This window comes from Epinephelus moara, chromosome 24 (assembly GCF_006386435.1).
Source record: "Epinephelus moara isolate mb chromosome 24, YSFRI_EMoa_1.0, whole genome shotgun sequence".
In the NCBI taxonomy this organism is placed as follows: Eukaryota; Metazoa; Chordata; class Actinopteri; order Perciformes; family Serranidae; genus Epinephelus; species Epinephelus moara.
In genome coordinates this window covers 45,285,164-45,308,392 of record NC_065529.1, presented here as the reverse complement: position 1 = coordinate 45,308,392, position 23,229 = coordinate 45,285,164, and the positions used below count along the sequence as shown (strand labels likewise).

The window sequence follows — 23,229 nt, the reverse complement described above, 5'->3', positions numbered from 1 at the left end:
TGCCCATTCAAAGTTTGCAATTTCAGTTGGTTGCTATAGCGCCCCCCTTTGGCCAGTTGATGTAATATTGCTTCATTCACATCCTCCCATGACCCTCTACCACTGTGCCAAATTTCACATGGATTGACCAAGTCAGTGAGGAGAAAAACGTGGAACAGACACACAGACAGAGTTTACTTCATTATATAGTAAGATAGAAATATAAGATAAGAAGTATGGAAGAAATGTGCATTATGCCACAGCACATAACACAGTATATACCTAAATAAATAAATACGGAAAGAATATACGAACTATAAGAAACATGTACAAATATGTGCGTCATAGTACCAAGTGTGTTAAGTATAAATGCAAGAATAGAATAATCAAGAATCAAACAAAGAGTATTGTCTAAATAAATTATTGATCAACACGTCACACAATTGATTGCACAAATGATGTTCAGCTTGTACAAATCACCATTATGTAATTATAGTACAATGATTATAAAATTAGTAAGTAGTGATGATAATGAAAGCAGCCTGGGGTTAACCAGCTTCCAGCCTTTAGGAACAACTTCCTGTCAGACCGGTCTGATGAGTCCAGTCACAAACAGGGAAACTGCTGAAGGCTCAAAGTCACGACACACAGCTGTGAATCAGCATTAATCTTCATCATTGTGTTGCTCACAGCTGTTAATCCTGATAACATTAGCGACATATTTTAACATGTGGGCTCCAATAAATAAATCAAGGACAGAAAATGTACACAGCTGAAGTTCGTTGATGTGTCTTGTTTCATAGAACAAAATGTTGCGTCAGACCAGTGGGAGTGTAGAGAGAGTGGAGGTTCCTGTGTTTAGAAAATCCATTTAAATATTTTTAATTCAGAGGTTTCAAACTTGAAACTGAGAGGCAGAAATTAAAACAACTAAAGGGGAATTATTCTGTCACATCTCAGATATTTTTAGTTGAATGTTTCATGTGTCAGTGTCGGCCATGTTGTGTGTTTTGACCGTATTAGAATCCATCCATGCTTGTTTCCCCGCAGGTTCACCCTGAGCTGTACGTCGACACGTCTCGAGGGGACAAACTGAAAATCAACATCGACGTCATTTTCCCTCACATGCCCTGCGCCTGTAAGTAGCATCGCTGTGACCTCAGTGCCGTAGTGACCTGCTAATGACGACATGTTGGTATTGAACACTCACCCACCTTCTCCCGTTCTTTTCTCACTCAGATCTTAGTATAGACGCGATGGACGTGGCTGGTGAGCAGCAGCTGGATGTTGAGCACAATCTGTTCAAACAGCGGCTGGACAAAGACCTGAAACCCGTCACGGCCGAGGCAGAAAAACACGGTAAACTTTGACTGTTGTGTGAGCTTTCCTGACCCTGATCCAGGGACTACAGGGAATTGATGATTCAGGGAGGTCAGTTTGAGAACCATGAGGTCAAAACACTGCACAGAATTTTATATCACTATAAGACAGGCAGCAGCTGTTTGCTCCCCTCCCTTAGGTAAACAGTGGAGTTAGCAGACCGCTAAAAGCTAACAATACATAGTCGTCGAACTGGAAAGTTTGGGTGCACATTTTTGATTTGCCAACACAAACAGCTGACACTGAAATGTCAGAGCGCTAGTATCAGGATTCTTTAGATTGATGTGTTTATTTGTTTTGTTTTGTAGAGCTTGGTATGGCAGATGATGGCGAAGTGTTTGACCCCAGTTCACTGGACCCAAACAGATGTGAGAGCTGCTACGGAGCTGAGACTGAAGACCTTAAGTAAGACGCCCACACACACACACACACACACACACACACACACAGCTTTTTCTTTCTTTGCGTTTTCTGTATAATCTTGTATTCATTTGTCGTGCCTCTGCTTGGTGTGTTTGTGTGTGTGCAGGTGCTGTAACACCTGCGATGACGTGCGGGAGGCGTACCGGCGGCGAGGCTGGGCGTTTAAGAGCGCCGACACCATCGAGCAGTGTAAGAGGGAGGGCTTCACACAGAGGATGCAGGAGCAGAAGAACGAGGGCTGTCAGGTGTACGGCTTCCTGGAGGTCAACAAGGTACTCCAGGTCCTCTCTGTGAATTATGGTTAATATCTCAAAAACATCAGTTTATCACAAAGAGCAGCAGCAGCCTGGTGTCTGTCTGGAGGACACCTGACACCTAATGTTCCAAGGAAGAGGTGAAACTTTAGGAACTGAAAATATAAAAAGTCTGTGACATTTAATGCCTCCGCCAACGTGAACAACTCAGCTGACAGTTTTACTTTAGATCAAGCTGCAAAATTACATTTGTATGATTTTAGTTTCTGAAACATCCTGAACGTGCAGACCTTGGGAAGACTTTGAATAGTGTTCAACTCTTTGATGTTTGTTGCCAGCGCATGTTGTGAACTCTTTAACAGTTCCTTAAAGAAACAAAGTAGAAAATCAGGTTGATCTCAACAAGACCAAACAAACAACATGTTTGAACTCTTCCTCAGACGTTCATCACCGCTCACAAAGAAATTCGTTCTGCTCTCGCTCATGTTTTCCTTCATTCAACACTTACCTGACACAGTGATATGATGACAGAGTATAGGGGCCACTGCAGGGGTAAAATTAGTGCGATTAGTCGCGATATCAGGCTGTGCGATTACATAACCGCATAAAAGGCTGCGATTTGCGATTTAATGTAAATAAATGTTAACATGTGTGCCTGTGGACGTGACTGCCTCTCCTGTAGTGTGTGGAATTTGTTGACATTATGCCCACAAGCTATCCTGGTGCGTGCAGCCGGCGTGCAGCAGTGACCAACACAGACGCTGAAGAAGAGCATGAGCACGACCATGAACAGGCTGAGTTGGTGGCGAAAAAAAACCCAACGTCTATTACATGGCGATACTTTGGATTCAGGTACGGCGATGTTGAACAGAAAGACGTGCTGTGTAAAAGTTTAAAAGTTAAAGTCGCCACGTCCCGCGGCAACACGACCAATCTATATCAAAACTTGAGACAGCACAGCACAGGGAAAAGTAGGAAGAGTGCATGCGAGAGAAAGCCGAGCCGTGTAACGTTAAATACAAAGAGACAACTGAAAGCTGCCAGAGCCTCATAAAACAACATCCAAGCACAGTTGAGCAAACATTTGTAAGTGTCACGGGGAAATCATGGACTCCATAACAAATGAAAAATTGAGCAATTTTGCTCGGGTTTGGCCCACATGACATGCTGCTGTGTTGTGCTATGACGCTGGAATTTGTCATTTACGTGACAATGCCTGAACGCAACACAGGCTCGCCCCGCTGTGTGTACAGTTCCGTGCTGTGCTGCTGTGTGAGCAGCATGTTTGACTGTGCTCAGTCTGTTGATGGTCATTGACACACTGTCTGTCCATAACAATAACTATGTCAGGTCACTGCTCCCCTGATATAATGTAGGGGAAACACTGAATCAAGCAAAAAGACTCATGATACCATTTATTTATTATATTGTATATTGTAATTATATTGTAATCGCGATATTGTCCACCATAATCGCAATCGCACATTTTATGAAATCGTGCAGCACTAGTTAAAATATTTGAAAAGAAAGTCTTGATGTGAGAGTTGTAATTAAAAGAAAATGACATGATATTACAACAATAGAATCATATTTTTTCGAAGAAATGGTTGAAATGGTTGCAGTGTTATAAAAATAATGTGATAACGTTTACAAGAAAAAGAATATACGTATTGTAAAGTTTTATACAATAACACTATGACTTTATTTTAGCAGTAAATTATGACTTATTAGTGGCGGGAATCACCAGATGATCCACAATATGATATTATCACGATACAATATTATTGCGGTTTTAAATATGTTACGATATGCTGAGTATTGCGATAAAATATTGAGCAAATTATTACCTTTTTTCAACTGTAAATTATGTTCCCGAAGGAAAACTTTGTCAACGTCTGTTTTATCTAATACGATAAAGTTTTCATTGTGTTCATCTCACCTCAGCCATTTTTTTGCAGCAGCAAAATTCGGACTGAAAAAGCAATTGATTGTATTATTATAATAAAAAATTGATACTTGGCACTGAGTGACGATTGGTTGGTTTTCCCCCAACCCTTTGACTTATTATTAACATTCCTTGTTTCCTTCTTTCCTGACAGTGGCTCTACTGTATTGATTTGACAATTCTCTTTCCTCCTCTTTGTGTCTCAGGTGGCAGGAAATTTCCACTTTGCTCCTGGTAAAAGTTTCCAGCAGTCTCATGTCCACGGTAAGACCTGCTGTTCATCCACTCTGCTCACACACACACTCACAGAAGCATTTAAATGATTTTAAACATCATGTGCGAGTTTCTTGTTGCAGACGATTTACACAGGACATTTGTTCTGCATGTTTCTAACTTATAACGGCTGACATGTTAGCTCTTTAAAAAACACAGATTTTAGAGACCTGTGTGGATCTAAGAATCTGCAGTAAGTCCCTAAATGAAAAGATTTCAGTCTTTGTCTGAACCTTTTATCGGTGAAGTCGCTCAACACAACTATTAGGAAGAAATTCGACCTGACGTCAGGCACAGTAGTGCAGGGTCGTCACGCTGCTCCAGCCAGAGTTATTTCCTGTTTTTGCTCAAACGGAGAATGTGGGTGTTGTTAATAGCTAGGCGTAATTTGTTACCGCGGCAACCAGATTGCTGTCACTGTCCATTAGCATTGGACAGCGATAGCGGTCACTCTAACGTGTTATGAGGTGGAGGATTTTTCTCCACCTCCTTCACCTGAAGGAAACATGAATCTAAAACCTTCTCTTAACACGTTGGACATCTTATTTTTAATTCCCCAGTTGATCCAGTTCAGTTTTAAGCAAGTAGAAAAATGTTTTGGAGCAGATGTCTAAGTTTTTTTTAAGTCTTAGTCATCAGTACTCAAGTTCCAGTTGAGTCACAAGTTTTTAAAATCAGGACTTACATTGCTTAAATATGCATCACCGGACGGTGGAATTAGTCGTTAGATTTTTTTAAAAGGATAATGTAATTCATCATCTATGTTTGCTGCAGGTTTTAGTGTTGTTGTTTTTTTTAATTAAATTTAAACAAAGGTTAGTTTCAAAAGTCTTGATCTTGGATTTTGAAAAGGTTTCATGTGTTCTGCAGGCAAGAAACTTGAATGAAAAATTAATAGACGACAAAATCATTTTGGCTCAAAGTCCATTTATAAGATTTTTTTAGGTTTAAGCTGCATCTTATGATCGTCATCAGAGAATGAATTTTAATTTAGTTTAAAAATAAATGACTAAGCAGGGTTCCCACACATTTTCATGAATAAAATAAAAAAAACCATAATCTCAGCTAGCTGCTATATGTATAGCTGTTACATTCTCTAAGGGTAAATGTGATCATTTTAAAGCCAGTTCAGTGTTTGTGACCAGATTTGTTTCCCTGCCGAGAGTCAAAAGCCTTAGAGACATCATTAAGGCAGTACTGGAGCTTTGTAACTCAACCCTGGAACAAAACTGATCATTTTTGAATTCATTCCCTGCCTTTGCTGCTGTTGTTGACATTTGCTCTGCCGTCATAATGTCAGTTTTGATCGTTGTTGTTATCTTGACTGAACTGCACTGTTTTACCTGCCTGCTGATAGTTTTCATCATCTGCACATTAAAACCAGAGAAGGAAATTAACAGTCGCCAGCCGTCACATGCTCAGATAAATCTTTGTTAGCAGCCACTTCAGTAGGAAAAGCCACAATTTATGTGCTGCTTCTAATCTGGACAACTGAAAATACTGTGCTGTGATGAAAATCTGGTGGGTTGATGAAGTGCAAGTGGCTAAAATTTGAGCTCCACTGTTAGTTTCCTGCTCTGAACACAACAGCATCCCCTGATCTCTGCACTATAAGATGATTAATCTGGTTAAATGTGTTGATCTAATTGCGTTGGGTGTTATATTTGAATGCTTGGCAGCAGAAACAAGAGACAAGAATCACTTGTGCTGAGGATTTGACTATAAACGAGGCTGCGGCTGAAATAAATCAGCTTCGCCCTCATTCTGACCTTAAACTGTGAAACACTGCACAGTGTGTGTGTGTGTGTGTGTGGGGCTGCACGGTCACTCTGACAGAAGCTTTAAAATGATTTTCTAAAGCTCATTTTCTTTAGCACAGAAAAAAAAAATCAAATCCTCCTCAATGCTGTTCTGTAAAATCTCCAGCTTCAAAATCACTTTGTGTTTTGGAGCTTTTAATACTTTGAAAACAACCAAATCAAGAACTCAAAAGCTTGAGGTAAGTTTTAAAAGCTGTCTTCATGCATCACCGTTCATGTACTAATAAAATTAGATTTGTAAAAAGATATAGTATAAAAGCAGCTCCTACTGGCACCCTCATACACATTAACATCACATGATTTGTTGTCTACCTGCATCATCATAGTGACTCTTCTCTCTTCTTTCTGCAGTGCACGCTGTGGAAAGTAAGTCCAACTTTATTTGAAGTTTTTTTTTAAATCGTATAAATACATATAAACTTCATTGAAGCAAAGCCTCACACCTGTACAGTAACCTGTCTGTTGAAATATTGAAAAGACGTATTGCAGGTATACAACTATTTTGTAATATGAAAGGTTTAATTTAATGCAGGATGATATTCGCTGTATAGAATCCAGTTTACAAGTCAGAAGACATAGTGTCTGCTCAGTTGTTAAATGTACAGTTCTGTTGTGTACATTTTAAAACTACTACGTTTTATAAAACATAACTTTCTGTCATATTTTCTGACAATCTCGACATTCAGACAGTAGTACATGAGACATACCTGTGAAAAAAACCATGATCTGAAGGAAAACAACCAATCAGAGCCAAGGAGTCGCTAACACAGCAGTGCTCGTGAACTGCGTTCAAACTGTCAAACTAGGCAGCGCTGATCAAATATGAATCTGTTTAGCTGTAACATGAAAAAGTTTGCTCCAGCTGGTGGGCGGTGCTTTGTTTTGGCTCTGCTGTTTGCAACATGGCAGCCGGGTCACAATCTTTCTTATTTTACGGCTACTAAAATATGTTTCTGAAAACATCTGAGTGAAGTCTGGATTTCAAAAATCTCTATTTTACATATTGCTGAGCGGCACAAACAGACTATGGACTTTCCTCAGTGCAGAATGAGGCATGCATACTGGTTCACCACATACATAGGTCACTCTTACAGGTGCACCTGGTCAGTCATCAGCAGCTTGATTAAACCTACATCATTACAAGTCTAATAGCAAGCACTATTAAGTATAGTCTCAAACAAATGTACTCATACATACAGTGATGCAATGAACACTGAAAAGTGGGGTTAGTTAGTACAGAGAGACAATAAAATGAGTCACAGAAAACAGGTCATATCTAATTCTTCATTTCAGACACTGGGATGGAGTGTTTGAAGGTAAAGGATATATCTGCACTCTGCACTTTTCGCACCCTGTGCACATTTTCTCTGTCTGTACAGCCCTGCAACTTGTAAATAGAGATTTTTTTTAGATTTCTGTCTGAATCCTGTTAGACTGAAGACTAACAGGACAGTTTATGAAGACGCAGTTCATCCCATGTGTACCTAAAAACATTTGAGGCAAGAAAAAGGCAATGCAGTAACAGAATCTTGATTCATAGTTTGACAGTTTGACCGCAGTTCATGCGCAGTGACTGACATGATTGACAGTCGTGTTACAGACTCCTCGTCGTGTACTTCTGTGTGGATATAGTGACAGTTTCAGCAAATACGACAAAAAGTTACTTTAAAACCGTATAAGTATCTAAATATTACTTTGGTATCAGCACGTTTTGACCAAGAACTTATATTTGCCAAGGGCTCTTTCCAGTTATGATGCTGATATACTGAAGATGGACTTTCTCATCCTGCAGGCGTCTTGAGCTTCAGCTTTTGATGGTGTCATTCATTCATAGTTTGGTCAGTGGTGTGCACTAGTCAAGTTCACAATACCAGAACAGTAATTCTTGGCAAAGAAATCCACTGTCTCAGTTGCAGACTCCCTAAAAATTCGTATTTCGGCAGCATGGCTGCGGTTTTGTAGGACGTAGCAGTGCACGCTTAGACGAGCCCTGTGAACGTCTTTCTAATATGCGTACATATTAAGTCTGACATCAAATGTGAACTCCTTTAGTTTTTAATATTTTTATTAACATATTTGATTTAAGTTTTGTGGGGTAAGCCTGGTCAGGGTTGTGCAATGTAAAGCTGCAGCCAATCAGATTTCAGATACAGTGGCGACAGATAAAGACAATAACACCTACTCACATAGCTAACATACTTAAACACTGCCACTGTTATGTGAACAGGCATAACTCCCACATGAAGTGGCAGCATGCTGAGGTCGTTCTTACTGTATGTAAGAGATTAAAATGTTCATTAACACAATCAGGAGGTCAAAGGTCAGAGCCTCAGCACCCTGAGACCAGATGTGACACACAGCGACTGTGACATCACTCTGTGTGTGACTGTGGGCTTCAGCTTTATTCGCTGCCTTTCATCTATAAACTAAGCGGCTGAATCAATGGGCACTAATCAATCCTAAATGATCAATAACTCACATTTCTGACAGATGAGTAACTTTACTCTGTGCCAAATGTGTATTTAAAGTGTGTAATTTACAAGTTAAGCTATATGATGTGTTCTGTTTGTGTTTGCAGTTCACGACCTGCAGAGTTTCGGCTTGGACAACGTGAGTAACTCGAGCGATTATATTTTCTGTATCTGTTCAAAGTTTCTGCAAACTAATATTTTTGAAAAATGTATTGTAACCGATATGTTTTTTCTTTGCCTACTACTCATTATTTTGTGTGCTAGTTTTTCCTGTTGGCAGTTTGTATAATTTTAGAAAAATTGTGACCAAAATCTTGAGTTGACAGTCAAGTAATAGTCAAAATACAGTGATGCAAAACAGTTCACATTACACGTCCCTTATTAATGTGAGGAAATGACTAGATTATTTTGTGTTTGAGGTCCTGACACTGTTATCTTTCACCAAAAGCAGCTGGGAATTAAGGAATTAATGGAAGACATACTTGTTATTAACTATAAAGGGTTTCTGTAAACGTCTAATCCTCCTGTCTGTCGTCCTGCAGATAAACATGACCCATCTGATCAAACACCTGTCGTTTGGTAAAGATTACCCCGGCATCGTTAACCCTCTGGACGAGACAGATGTCACAGCGCCACAAGGTCAGTGATTTCATGGTTGGACTGTTGTCAGTATGATACTGGCTAGACAGGCAGGATAAACAGAGGTATAACGCCAAAGCTCGGTGTTCAAACTCAGCCATTTTCAAACATTTGGACTAAACTTAAGGTTTTCTTGTCAGAACCTCAGAGAGTGAGAGCTTCTTTCTAATACTGCATTTTGCACTCATGTACAACAATCAGAGGAAGGAAACACAGGATGAAACCAATGTAGTGACGGAGAATTTGACAAACTTAGCAGAGAAAAGGTGTGCTGCAAATTTCCTTCAGGATAAAGTGTTGTTTTGCATCATGGTTAGACATGTCGCAATACCAGATATTTACTGGTTGTTGGAAATACCAGTGAAATTCAAACAAAATAATAAACCAAGTGTACTTCACCATACACTGATTTCTTAAAAACATTTTAGCCTACAGTGTACAGTATATTAACATATTTCTCCCCCTCTCTGATTGGATGGCTGGATTTAAAGTGACAGTGAAGAGCACAGCGTTTTACTCAAAGTTGGACATTTTTCGACCAGGAAAAAAAAAAAAAGGCAAACGTACAGCACTCATCATGCTGTTCCTCCATGCTATACCATCACGTTTCCAGAATTTTGACATCAACTTCGTACCAAAGTATTGGTTGTTATGACATCCCGAATCAGCGTCTTGACAGCATCAGGAAGTGTAATAAATCCACTCTGAAAACAACTCGACAAAACTGAACTTTAATTGACAAAACTAGACTGCGGTTGAGAGCGTGACAGCATTGAACAGACAGAAAGCCGAACTTGTAGTTACTTGAAAAGTCCCATAGGTGTGTAATTGCATAGAGGTGGAGAAGGATGTTGCTCCTCGTCCGCCTCAGCAGCGGATGCCCATACCGATGGCCATAAAGGTGCCGAACGTTCCCCCGCTCTGCATCATGGTCTTCCCCACTCCTCCCATCAGCTCCCTGCCCCGCATGCCGATCCTTGAGACAGAAGAGACAGTTTTAGTTTTAATTATTGTTCATGTTTTGTCAGTTTTAGTTTTTGTTAATAAAAACCAGGGAAACAGCACAACGCCAGATCTTTTGAGCTACTGATAAAACAATCTGAGATGTGGACAGCAAGCCAGATGTGTGTCCAATTGTTTTAACATTAATTAATTACTCTCAGAACCATTAACTCTATTACTTTGTTAGAAATACAAAGTTTAATCTCAATACTGTCAGTTAGCATCAACTACCGATGCTAATATTCTTTTCCCACTGTTTGCAGGGTGTCATTTGATAGCAACCAAGTCCACATACTCAGTTTCACCACATATGCAGTTGCTGTTTCTATAAAGGCAGAATAATTTGGGTGCACACTTCATAGTTACCTGAGACAGGAAAAAGTGCCAAACATGGCTCCAGCAGCCATTCCTACTGCAAACCCCATCATGAAGCCCATCTTGACCCTGTCGAAACAGCTGGGCTGGGTCTGGCCATATGGACCTACAGCCACGGGCATCTGGAGAGGAGAGAAAGGCAGAAGACAGGGTAGAAGTGAGACAGATGGATCAGCAGTGATGTACAGTATGATCTGATAGTATGGGGAACAAAATACTGAACGGATCTAAAGGTTCCCAAACTGGAAGTGCTGAGCTAGACCACATCCCGATCCAGTCTGTTAACGTGTGCGCAACACTGTGACGACTGCCAGAAATGTGACTATGTGACAAAGCATTGTCCAGTCCCCTGATTATGTAATTTATGCTGTAGTTTCATCACCAGAGGACAACAAAAACATCTCACAGAAGCAGTAATTAATGTTGCTTCAAGCAGACCAATACTTCCCCTGCTAAAGTATAACATTAACTGAAGGCCTTAACTGATCTTGAGGCCAGATGTCAGTGTCTAACTGAAATACCTTCATCATTACAGTTGATACTAGTGCATACATTGTACATATTCCTAAAATAATGTGTGTTTAAAAAATTACGACACATGAAACATGAGGCCTGGTAATATCACAGCATATGAATACACAGAAAAGCTACAAAGGGGAGTTAATAAGGACTCAGCAGCTCATATTTGCCTCGGGGTCTTTTAGGATGTTAATGTCAGTTGGTCCATCAGTAAACAGAGCATGGAAGAGGAGAAAAGCTTTCTATACTGTTTTGTAGTTAGTGTATTAAAATATTAAAAAAAACCACAGTCAACATTTTAAAAGTAAGAGTTATTTTTAGTTTTCTGGAGCTTTTCTTTTAATACCACCGGCAATAAGTTTTAATATTTCCACCTTTAAGCTGCCAGTGTTTCCTGACACTCAAATCAGACATTTTTAATAAGCATACTGACATTTCGGGGTATTATCTGTCTCTTAAGAATAAAAACTGACTATCCAGCCTACTTAATGTACTTAATATTGGCAGTCTGAAAAGCAACCACGGCACTCTGATTGTGAATAAAAATGTAAAGATTTTTACTTACGATCAGAGTGCCTCAAATACTTTTCAGACTGCCAACCTATACCATGGACTTCTGTGAGATGGACAGTAATTGTTTTTTATTCTCATGTGACTACTTGCCCTATCCTTAAAGAGCACCTGATTTTTTTTTTATTATTTTGACTCCCATGTTTTATTTTCTATTAGGGATTTATCTTTACTTATCAGAGGAGTGGGGTGGCTGGGTGTGACTATTTGTTTTTTGACCTTCCCTGAAGCCACAAATAATTTTCCTTAAGCCTCCCTGAGTGACTGGTGGAAAATGCACGACTGTCCCTACCCTGTAAATTAGTTACTAGATTTTTCAAACGTACCATTTAATGACAAAGTTAAAAACAAAATCCTGCAGTTGAAAAAAAAAACCCAACTTGGTTTTTCCACTGTTGTCGTGCTTGCTTCTTAGTTCATGCAAACAGTTTATTTAGGGCCACATTTTTAAACGTAGAAGACGTAGAGTAAAGTGATTTTGATGAAATCTTATTATTAAAGCTCAGATTTTTTTTTCAGACAGAAGTGCTCGTTGCACATGATGTGTTCAAGGACTGTCGAAAATTTTAAAATAGAGATATTTTTGATTTCAACAGTTTCTGACTGTGATAAATGGTGTAATTTTGACGATTTTAAAGAAAACATGGCTTGCGAAAACAATACTTGTTCTCTTTAAAGATTGGCAGTAAAATAAATACAAAATACAACTGTTTAAATTTGTATGCTGCCCCACTATGCCAAGAAAAAAAAACACAGTCCCTCTCAAGTGCTTTAAAAATTATGTGACATGTCCCTGTTTGCGCCACCCTAATAAATAACGAACACTCCCTTACTTGTCTTCCATTGTGGACACTTTACGTAATGTTACTGCTTGGAAATATTACAGATGTGTGACGTGTCTGACATTGTGACTGGTGGATTTAGCAGCCACTCAAAAGATGACCTTTATTCTGGCTGATGAGTGATGCAACTCCAGCAGCCACTTGCATATTTACACAGCATTTGGCTGGTGGCTTGTACCCATCTCCAACCCTGCATTTGACCTTTGTCCCTTGGTTGTAAGTTACACATTATTTATCTATACAGTATACATCAGTTCCTGCCACATAACTATTACTCAGCTGAAAATCCAACCCAAGCTACTAACATAGTCTTAACCAAAGACATTTGGTAGTTCAGCTGCTGGTTAATGATTAAGCTAAGCCTGAGGCGTTAGATTAGTCAGTTATTTAATTAGCACGTAAGCTAGGCTAACGTTAGCAACCACACCAGTGTTGACGTAACGTTAAAGAAAAAGAAGAAATAACCAGCGGGCTGTTTCGCTACAGTCTTTAAACGGTGATCAAACACCACCATATAAAAACATTCATTCTTTATAAGTCACTCTTTATCCTTCCAGGTGGTTTGTTGTGTTAACTTAGCATGCTAACTAGCAGGCTAACGTCACCTGTGGCCTTGACAGATAAACACGGCACGTTTTCACCCACAGACTTGAGTCTTTACATCAACGCATTCACGACACTAAGTCAGAAACGGACCTTACCTTGAATTATGTGTTTAAAATAACTTTGGTTTCCTGGTTCCTAAATGGAAGATTATCGTAGTTTGGAGCGCAGCTGCGTTTAAATGTCTTTGTAGCAGACCTCCATAACCGGATAGAGACAGGAGAGAGAGACAGAGGAGGCAAATGAAAAGGAGGAACAACCAGGAGGAGGAAGTGGAAAAGAAACAGCGCCGACATGTGGCTGATTTCATTACTACTACTAGATTATTTATTTATTTATTTAATTTTACCATAAAAGAGAACAAAGTAATTGTACTTCCGGTAGTAACTCTACTTGTGTTTTTATGTTTAAGTCAATTTTCAGTTTTACTCCACTATCTTAGTTACTTACTACAAAATAGGGAAGGATGCAAGGAAGGAGCAAGGGATGGACAGATGAATCAAGAAATGAGAGGGAAGGAAAAACTGAATTTTGTTTTTTAAATCCTTTAAGTTGTGAAAAAAAAAACTAAATTTCCTTAAAGTGTAATGTGGGCTAAATTTGTAAGGTAAGGTGAGGTAAGGTAAAGTTAAACTTTAATGTCCCTGAGGGGCCATTTGAGATACAGACAACGGAACAGACAGTACAATACAAACACACAGAATCCAGTATCACACACTGTCGAGAGTAAATCATGGACATTAGTGGTCAGTGCTGGTTAAGATAAGGGGTAGCAGACGCTACAAAGGACGATCTGTAACGCTTAGTGCTACATTTAAGGAGGCAAAACCTCCGCCCTGATAGAAGCGTCTGTAACTCAACATGGAGGGGTCGTTGAGAGTCCGAGATAATTGACCCAGCTTCATACAGATGCTGTAGGTTATTAAAAATAACACTAGTGATCTTACAGCACAACTTGACTTGTTCTTGTTTTTAAGGCTAAGATTACCATGTCATCTGCTGGTGTACAGGTTACGAAGAAATAAACTGAATCTCTAAAATCAGACTGACTTTTGCGTTGAATACTAAAGTATATTTAATATAATAAAATCACTTTTGTACTTATGTACAGTGAATATCAGGGACCGGTTGCGCAAAACACCTTAAGTTTTCTCCTGAAGTATGACACTTAAGGCTTAATTTCTCCTCAGCTCAGAGACTTGCACAGTTGCACAGAATCCCTTAAACAGTTTCCTTGCATAAGGGAAGATGTTAACCCATTTACTGCATTGAAAGACAGTTTACAGCATTAAAAGTTCCCATGGAGATTGTTTGTTTGCTTGGACTCACAGTTGTGACGCCTGTTATCGTCTCACAAAGTTGACTTATAGTTAGATAGTGAAAAAATGGCAGAAGAAAAGAAGACAAATAAACCATATTGGTCAGAGGGGGAAAAGATTAAACTTCTGGAGGAATACAATTGTAGAAGCACATAAATTTGATCCCCAAATACCTGAAAACGGAGAAATTGCAATGACGATTAATTCAGTCAAATCTATGGTGTGACATCAGAAGTGTATCCATCTGGTTCCCCTGATCGCAGAACACTCTTCTTGGGGTGTGTTAGTTTTTTCGTTTATCACCATAAACTCGGTCATGTGGCGGTTAAGACAGAGTCAAAGACACCCTTAGTATTTTTTTCCCCTTGCTTTGGTTGCTAAGGTCTTTTGTGCAACAGTCAAGGGATTCCTTAAGTATAAGACCAAGACAAGGAGAAAACCATCAATACTTAAGTGAAGATTTTAAGGAAACCTTAAGGAGAAGACTTAAGGGTGTTTTGTGCAACTGATTTTATTTTGAGGAAACCTTAACTAGGATTTTAAGGGAAATCTTAAAGTGTTTTCAAGTAATATTCTAACAGATGAGTTTAACTTCTGCCAGGGTTATTTTCTGGTGAGATATCTGCACTTATACTCAAGAGTGTCTCTCAGGTCCTTCATCCATCTCTGCTTTTATCAGACAGCTGGTGCTGATCCCAAGAATTGCCGGTCTTATGTTTAATTAAAGTAGAGTAGAATAAACCGCACATTGGTTTATGTTGTACTGACACACGTCACTGCTTAAACAATCCTTATCGTCCATATTCTTACTTAAAATCGTAATTTTTTTCTGGTCTGTTCTGTGATGTTTGAAATTGTTTTTATTATTTCCTGCCAGGCCTTTTGTGTGTAGTTTAGTTTAACAAGATTTCCTCTCTCTCCCCACAGCATCAATGATGTACCAGTATTTTGTGAAAATTGTTCCGACCATCTACGTGAAAACTGATGGAGAGGTGAGTTCATTTTACATTTGTTCACTAAAATTCCTCTTTTTTTTACTCCAAACTTTACTAAACCTACAAGACTGGTAAAGCCAGAGAGATGTTAAAGAGGCACACTGAGAAAGAAAGTGTTGCATTTCATTGGTTTACAATGCTGTACACAGAAACATAACCTTTCAGTCGACCTTCAGCATTTGGATGAGACTTAAAAACATGTCATGTCATTTATCGCTCCATGTGTTTCTTTTACAACATTGAATCTAATCTTTGATTAAAGCCATGCCAGGCTACAATTGACCTTTCATCTTTCTTAACAGTGTCTTCTTGTCATTTTGTTGTTGCAGGTGGTAAAAACAAACCAGTTCTCAGTCACCAGACACGAGAAAGTGGCCAACGGGTTAATAGGAGACCAGGGCCTGCCGGGCGTGTTTGTCTTATATGAGCTGTCACCCATGATGGTTAAATTCACAGAGAAACACAGGTAAGAAAAAACAAAGCCTGAAAAACATGGGAAAATATGGTTCAGGTTGAAAAAACTGAGGAAAAAGCAGTAATATTAATAAAAAAGGAGCTTCTTTAAATCTCATTGCACATAAATATTCTCTCTCTCTCTCTCTCTCTCTTCAGATCATTCACACACTTCTTAACAGGAGTTTGTGCCATTATTGGAGGTGTATTTACAGGTCAGTCCCTCCATGTGTTACCTGATAATACACCACAGACAGAAACGTTAATATGAATAGATATTTAAATGGAGCAGACGAAATCTGACCCTCTTCTGTTATTTCTGTTTCTCGTCTCCTGCAGTGGCCGGTCTGATCGACTCGCTCATCTACCACTCGGCCCGGGTCATCCAGAAGAAGATAGAGCTGGGCAAGGCCTCCTAACAGCGCCCCCTGCTGGCCTCCACGGTGCAACACAGATCAAGACACGGACACAGAGAGAAGAGGGACAGACTGACAGAGGGAGAAGGTTGGAAACAGAATCAAGTAGTTTTCCTTCAGTCTTTCTGTCTGCTGTCAGATTGAGTGAGAGAAACACAGAGAGAGACAGAGACATTTGAAATCAGCCAAGTTTTTAATTCCTCTGTCTCTCTTTTCGTTCCGGAAAAAACACTGGAGAGGAACTCGAGGGCCTTTTTGAATTTTGCTCTCCGCTGTTAAATTCGATGCCAACAGGACAGAGTCGGAGTCAGACACCGACGGGAGACTTGTGTGATTGAACTTGAGCAGAGAGGATGACGCCTCGTCTGTTCACAGAAGCGTCTTTATGGAAAAAGGGAGCTTCCTACCCTCCCTCCTGTTTACATCCTGCTTCAGCGCCGCTTCACGCTCACATCACTACACTGAAGTCAGCTGGACCATCTGTGGTGGAGCCTTTGCTCCAGAGGGGTGAGGATGAGAGGGCATGGAGACTTTTAAAGGAACACGTCACCCCAGATTTTCTGTTTTCTAATCAGTTACTCCCCGAAATGTTTGACGAAGAAAGGTTTGTGCTCACATCTCTTTAAACAGAATCAAGGAATGTCCACAAGATGATGTTTTCTAGTGAGTACAAGAAAGTGATTTTGGGATCTCAATGTAACAAATTTTTTGAGTATAGAAAATTATTGTTTCGGTTGTGAGTTTTAAGCATAAGTTTGGTGATATTTCCACTTTTCTTTTTGTCAACAAATCCAACAAAAACTATTAAAACCACATCAGTGAGCCGCTGGGTGACATGTTCCTTCATTCATCCTGAGCACACACACTCTAGTTTATTGTGACTCGATCCCACATTCACCGTCCTGCTACCACAGACACTCACTAGAGCACCAAATGTGGATTAATCGGCCGCTGAAAATAGTCCCCAACATTGGGAGTATTTATTCCTGTTTGAGAGACCATGCTTAAGACTACAGTGCCCAGCTATTAAAGATCAGTCTTCAGAAGGAGCCATTGGGTTTGGGGCTTGGAGAGCCACAGACATGTTATGTCAGGAAGCAGTGAGAAACACACTAACACGTGGTTGGTTTTTCATGGGATTTGTTGACAATAAGAAAAATACACAATTTGGCCTCCCTAACCTGCCTGCCTTCTCCAGTCAGGGCCAGCACACATGCCATGTCTTCAACTGCCTAGAAAACACGAAGTTGGTGCTGGGTTGTGCCTACACTGTGCCAGCTGAGGCAGGCTGCACTTGACGTTTCGTTTGACCATCTCATAGCCCACTTACCTGAAATCCTGAGTGCAGAGCTGATCTTCTTCCAGGCGTCGCTTTGCTTTGTGTATTAGGCCTAAAGTGTTGTACGTGGGACAGATGTAAAGCTCTGGGTAGCCCCGCACTAAAATGATGAGCTTCTTCTCCATGGTTACCATCGACTGATATTAATGATAGAAAGGAAAGATATCTGCCAGCTGTGACTGGTTGTTTCTTGCATTCTTTAAGTCTGTTTTAAGACAAGTCAAGAATTTAATGTTAAAGTGTTTTAAATACAGTAATTTTAATCTAAATTCCAATCAGGTAAAAATGTTCAAAACCAAACAGGATCTCTGAAGACTATAAGTATGTTAGTTTGATAAACAAGTGGCTTGATATCATGTTTCTGCGAGTCTTTAATGAACTTACACGAAACTTTGTCCACTGGTTGAAGCTCAGTTTTCTATGAATGTGAGGAAGGGATCATCTTGAACTCTAACATGTGAATAGTTAATACGAAACTCTTTGGGTGATGTGTTCCTTTAAGACTTCCCAACAGAAGAATACTTAAAAAAAGATTTCTGTCTCACTTAAATTAAAACCACTATGTGTACAATTTTATAAGTTTGTTAAAAAGGATCCCGATGAAAGATGCTGCTCATCTCCATGTACATGTGATCTCCATGTGATCTGTGAGTGGATGTACAGGTTAGTCTATCCCGATCATCAGACTCAGTTTTGTTCTCTTCTGTCTGACTTTGCGTCCCTGTCTGATCACAACCATTGATGATACGAGTGCAGCTGGAAACACAAACTTTAGAATAAAAACACAGACACTCAGAGCCGTGTCACGGGTTGCTCTGGCTGAGTAGCGCCCCTTTAAACGCCCCTGTGTCCAACTAGGTGATTATCAAACTTGACTTCAGGATGGTGTTTGACCTGCAGAGCAGCGGGGAGGTTTTTTCTCCCAGCAGCAGCTGATTGTTGCTGATTGGGTCATTAGTCTGAACTCTTCCCAGCCTGTAAAATCTCAGAAGAACATGACGAAACGCTGCTCTGCTTTATTACTGCAAAGCGAACATAGTGTCCGATCAGTCAATCAGTAACTTGCTGAACTGAATCAGAGAGACGAAACAAAGACAGAGAGAATGTATAATCTCCTCTGATGTAAGCTGAGGCGTTTATTTTGGAGGATTCTGGAGTCATACGTGTTCAAATCTTACACATAGTGGCTTTTAAAAAACTTGATTTCAGACTGAATTAATGACAGAATGACTTGACATAATCACAAGTTGGCAAGGAAGGTTTTCAGTGTGATATTTAAGAAGCCAAACAGTCCATTTTGTTTTGTGTTTAAGTGGCAGTTGAGGCTAAACCAATGAGCCACAGCCAAAATTTGCAGCACGTGGTTCAGTGTCTTTTGTCCCCCAGCGTTGACTTCAGCTTGCTGGGTTGAACTCAGAATATGAAGATGAGTCTCGACCACAAAAATCACTGTAGCTTCAAGTGATTTCAGTAATTTTCAGACTGCGCTCTGCCTCTTCTCCTCCCCGCTCGTCTGCGTCCAACCTCGCCTGAAGACTTTAATCATTTAATGGAAATTCAGATTATTTTCCCCCCCTACATTAAATGCACAATTTTCAGGGAAGTTCCTTTCCTAATGACAAAGTTTTCCTGACTTTTCGCTCGACATGCTCACACAGCGATTTGGAAATGATCCCCTTGTATGATTTGAACTCTTTGTGTTTGCATTCAGGAGTGTAAATACTGTACAGACACATCCACCACTGCCTCAGAGAACAGATATTAATGACTAAACACTACGTGAATCCCACCAGATCAAGTGTTGCACTGCACTCAGACTAAGTAGATGACTTTTTTTTTTAAAATAGGGAAAAGGGCTGCCTCTATTTTGCTTTCTTTCATTCCATGGATAGTAGGACACAATCTGCCCTGTTAGACTGCTGTTAAACGATGTGCTTACAGTTGGTTTTTTTTTAAATTTGGTCTGTCGGAGTTGGAAATGTTAAAGGCTCATAACACAACCAGCTGCTTCAGATGTGGATCCTCCTGTGAGATTTTCAAAAGTGTTATTCTCATCCAGAAACTGTGAGTTAATGACAGGGCCGGCAGGGAGGCAGCAGGAAGCTCCCGACCACAAGAAGACGGTGTGTAAATGTCGGCTAGATTCCGACTTTATTCCTGACCTCACGTGCTGAGTCACCATATGAGACCCAGATGTCGATCCTCTCTGTGTTTATTTTCAGCCCATTCCGACCGTCCTGAGTGTTAGACAGACAGAAACAGACCCAGAGGAGTGAGATTGTTGGTTAAGAGGATTTTTGTTTCTGAAAATAACACACTGGTGGTTTTGCATGTTTTGGCCCATTGATGACAAATCAGGCAGAGTTTATGTCATGAGTCAGCCATCTTTATTTCGTTAAGAAAATCCAATTTACAGATTGAAAGTTGCTTCATATTGGTATTCCAACAGTCAGTTACCTTTGATATTTTCTTTTCCATTGTGTCGTAATGTTGTTACAAGCAAAACTGGACACATTGATGTGTTCCAGGAAAACTGGAAATCCCAAATTTCAAAGCCAACTCTCAATTTTAAAGCCTCCAGATCCCAAAAGGCTCCACTTTCAACTTTAATCTACAAAGTCAGTGAGTATTAATATTTGTTTCGGTGATCCGAGCACAAGTGGACAGCCAAGACACATCGCATTCATTGTGTCACCAATATGACCACCATGGCCAGCATCCTTTTCGGAGACGCGTCAGGACGCATTTCCACTACAAAAGACGTGGATAGATTTGTCCCAGACCACCTCAGCAAGTGATTTGCGTGAGCGGCTTACAATGCGCCTTGGGGTTGTTTAGTATTAAGCAATGTCCATTTGTGATTGGATAATCCAAGACGCACTTTGATACAAAGAATAAACAGGCTCAGTGTGTCTGATGCCAGATGCTGATGATGCTTAGCTTTTTATCCGTAACAATTAGGACTGCAAGTTATTTTCAAAGTGCATTAATCTGTTATTTTTGGTCATTTAACCATTTGGTATAAAAAATGTTGGATGATATTGGAAAAATGTACCACTCACAATGTGACACCTTCAAGTTTTGTCTGACCAACTGTCCAAAACAAAGATATTCAGTTTATAATTATTTAAAAATCTTCATATTTGAGAAGCTTGAAAAAGAGAATGTTTGACATTTTTGCTTGAAAATGTTAATTATCAAAATAGTTAATAGTTTTCCTTTTCTGTCGCTCCACTCAGATTGTTTATTCACGACAGTCACAAGTGTCTACACACGTCCAAATGCAATGTAAAGTCACTAGTTTCACCATGTCACCACCATGTTTCTTGGAGTTTTGAGCTTTAAAGGCCATTTCCAAATCTGACTTCTGTATAACGTTGCAGCAAAGCAGTGGTCTGTGATTGGTCAGTTTTAGTGTCAGTCAAAAGTTCTGGTCGAAGTTGCAGTTTCTTAACCATGTTAGAAAACCCCATGGACCATTATCCTTTACAGAGTGTCTGTGTTTACTCACTGTGTCTGACGGGATTTTTCCAACAACAAAGCTCTCTAATGTAGTGAATTTTGAAACAGTTGGATCTCAAATCTCTCAAAGTTTACCAGGAAGGTGTTTTACAGACCAAATTATTATGTTTGTTTGTAATAACTTTAAGGTAGAAAACCCTCGCGTCGTGTATATGAAATGAAAAGGTGCTGAGCCTAAAAAAAGGCCCACATTTTGAACAATATCAGTTCAAGTGTGTGTTATATATAGTATATTTTTAATGCTTTACCTTGCCGTCAGACAGCGATTCCCAACTGGGAACTCAAGCCATTATCTCAAAGCCACCAGACTCCACTGACAAATTAGTAATTTTACTTCACAGAACACCAGAGTTGCTGGTCTACTGCTGCCTTGATTGGTTAGTGTGTAAGATAAAGTGGGGAAAATATTCCAAATATAGTGTACACTTAAATTGATATTATTTTTTAGATTTGTTAAATTACGTTTTCCTGCAGCTCTGTTCATCACAGAACATTGGTTAGCTCCCATGCCAGTAGATTGAGGTTACCAAAAAGGCTAGTTAGCAACGTAGCTCATAAAATTAGTACAGCAACATGATTCTCTTCATATAGTCCCTGCTTTACCACACAGCACAATATAAGTTGAACATTTTTGTTGCCTTTTTTTATTTTGTTAACTGTCAAGCAAGTTTAAAATCAATGTACAGTGATTTTCAGAGTTGACAGGCTTTTAATAAGTTTTATTAAAACAGAAAACATCAGGCTATAAATATGCAAAACCACCAGTTTTACGTGATCCTTGATGATCTAAATACACCAGTCAGCTGGTGATCAATCAAAGTCAACAGGGCTGTGACTCATTTAGATGATGATTGACTTTCTCTTTGTGTGGAGGAGCTCACCATGTTGCTCCCAGATTGTCTGTTTCTGTCCTTTACTACCAAACTAGAACCTGGAAATGTCTCACTTCCTGCCTGCTGCAGGGTTTTGTCCCAGTAGTGATGCACGTTGATTCAAGTATGCCACAGGTTATTGCTTGAAGTACAAAATTTCAGACACGTCATTGTTTATCTAAATTCATCTGATTGACCCTCCTCTGGATTCACTCAGCTGACAGTATGTAACAGCCTATTCAGCCAGTCATGATGTGAAGATGTGAGGAAGGTTACATCGACACTTCAAGCAGAGTATTATGGCTGTAAAGAGACTTTTTAATAATCATAAGTATGAAACCTGTTCAATATTTCCTCTCTGTGTGTGTTTCAAAAGCTTCTGAAATCTGGATGATGACGTTTGATCATGAAAGTTACTGATGGTTCAGTCATTGGTGGTTGGTTGTTGCACCTTTTAACATCTAAATCAGTGGCAGGGGTTGTGTGTGTGTGTGGATGGATGGATGGGTGTGTGTGTGTGTGTGTGTGTGTGTGTGTGTTTTCGGATGCCAGTTGCCATGTGTGTGTGAGTGCGAGAGAGAAATGTATTTATATTTTGATTGTCCTCAAACAGTTTTTAAAATGACAGAAAATAAATGTTGAATACACCAGCTTCAACTGTCCGCCTCATTATTTCGGTGTTAATATTCAAATTCAGTCTCTCCTTACATTTAAGCAGATTTACAACTTTGAGCTAAATGCTAACGTCAGAATGCTAACATGCTCATGACATCAGTGCTAATATGGTGATGTTTAGCTGGCTCACCATCTTAGTTCAGTATGTGGGTATGCTAACATTTGCTAAATAGCATTGAATTATAACTGAGGACAACAGTGATGTCATTAGTTTTGCAGGTATTTAATCAAAAATTGAGGTACTGGACAAAATCAAAATGATCTAAGATTTTCTTAGTACCAACTGAGCATGGTTTAAACACCACAGCCTACCTGAGTATTGTTGCTGATCGTNTGTCATTAGTTTTGCAGGTATTTAATCAAAAATTGAGGTACTGGACAAAATCAAAATGATCTAATCATGGCACCAGATTAAAGCCCCTTTTACACAGCATCTTGAAGATGGGAGTGTCATGCTGTTTTGCCACCTCACTTCCGTATAAAGGGTACAATCACGGGATGAGGGGACAGAGTTGTCTCGCCTTTAAGGTGGCGTCAGAGGTA

The 23,229-nt window shown here is 39.7% G+C and overlaps 2 protein-coding genes across 3 annotated transcripts in view; one reads left to right on the top strand and one right to left on the bottom strand.

Moving 5' to 3' along the window:
* Positions 1–22,663, top strand: part of ergic3 (ERGIC and golgi 3) — a 27,333-nt gene extending 4,670 nt beyond the window's left edge. The window contains exons 3-14 of one of the 2 annotated variants that reach the window (XM_050037575.1): positions 1,030–1,117; positions 1,219–1,338; positions 1,668–1,764; positions 1,889–2,054; positions 4,188–4,245; positions 6,426–6,440; positions 8,653–8,684; positions 9,088–9,184; positions 15,342–15,406; positions 15,739–15,875; positions 16,022–16,077; positions 16,202–22,663. In XM_050037575.1, coding sequence (XP_049893532.1) covers positions 1,030–1,117; positions 1,219–1,338; positions 1,668–1,764; positions 1,889–2,054; positions 4,188–4,245; positions 6,426–6,440; positions 8,653–8,684; positions 9,088–9,184; positions 15,342–15,406; positions 15,739–15,875; positions 16,022–16,077; positions 16,202–16,281 — 1,011 coding nt within the window. In that variant the 3' untranslated portion in view covers positions 16,282–22,663. The remainder of the gene's footprint in view (positions 1–1,029; positions 1,118–1,218; positions 1,339–1,667; positions 1,765–1,888; positions 2,055–4,187; positions 4,246–6,425; positions 6,441–8,652; positions 8,685–9,087; positions 9,185–15,341; positions 15,407–15,738; positions 15,876–16,021; positions 16,078–16,201) is intronic. The other variant, XM_050037577.1, reaches the window with a different exon arrangement.
* romo1 (reactive oxygen species modulator 1) lies at positions 9,900–13,352 on the bottom strand. Its single transcript, XM_050037591.1, has 3 exons — positions 13,194–13,352; positions 10,553–10,683; positions 9,900–10,160 (listed from the first exon to the last, which is right to left on the bottom strand). Exons 2-3 carry the CDS (start codon positions 10,681–10,683, stop codon positions 10,052–10,054), a joined length of 240 nt encoding a protein of 79 aa, XP_049893548.1. The 5' UTR covers positions 13,194–13,352; the 3' UTR covers positions 9,900–10,051.
* Positions 22,664–23,229: the final 566 nt, after the last annotated feature.

What these genes read in the sequence shown, in the direction of transcription:
- romo1 (XM_050037591.1), bottom strand. Translation starts at nt 10,683, where the DNA reads ATGCCCGTGGCTGTAGGTCCATATGGCCAGACCCAGCCCAGCTGTTTC. An exon ending in GGCACTTTTTCCTGTCTCAG is followed by an intron (nt 10,161 to 10,552) that starts GTAACTATGAAG and finishes TTCTGTCTCAAG; the next exon opens with GATCGGCATGCGGGGCAGGG.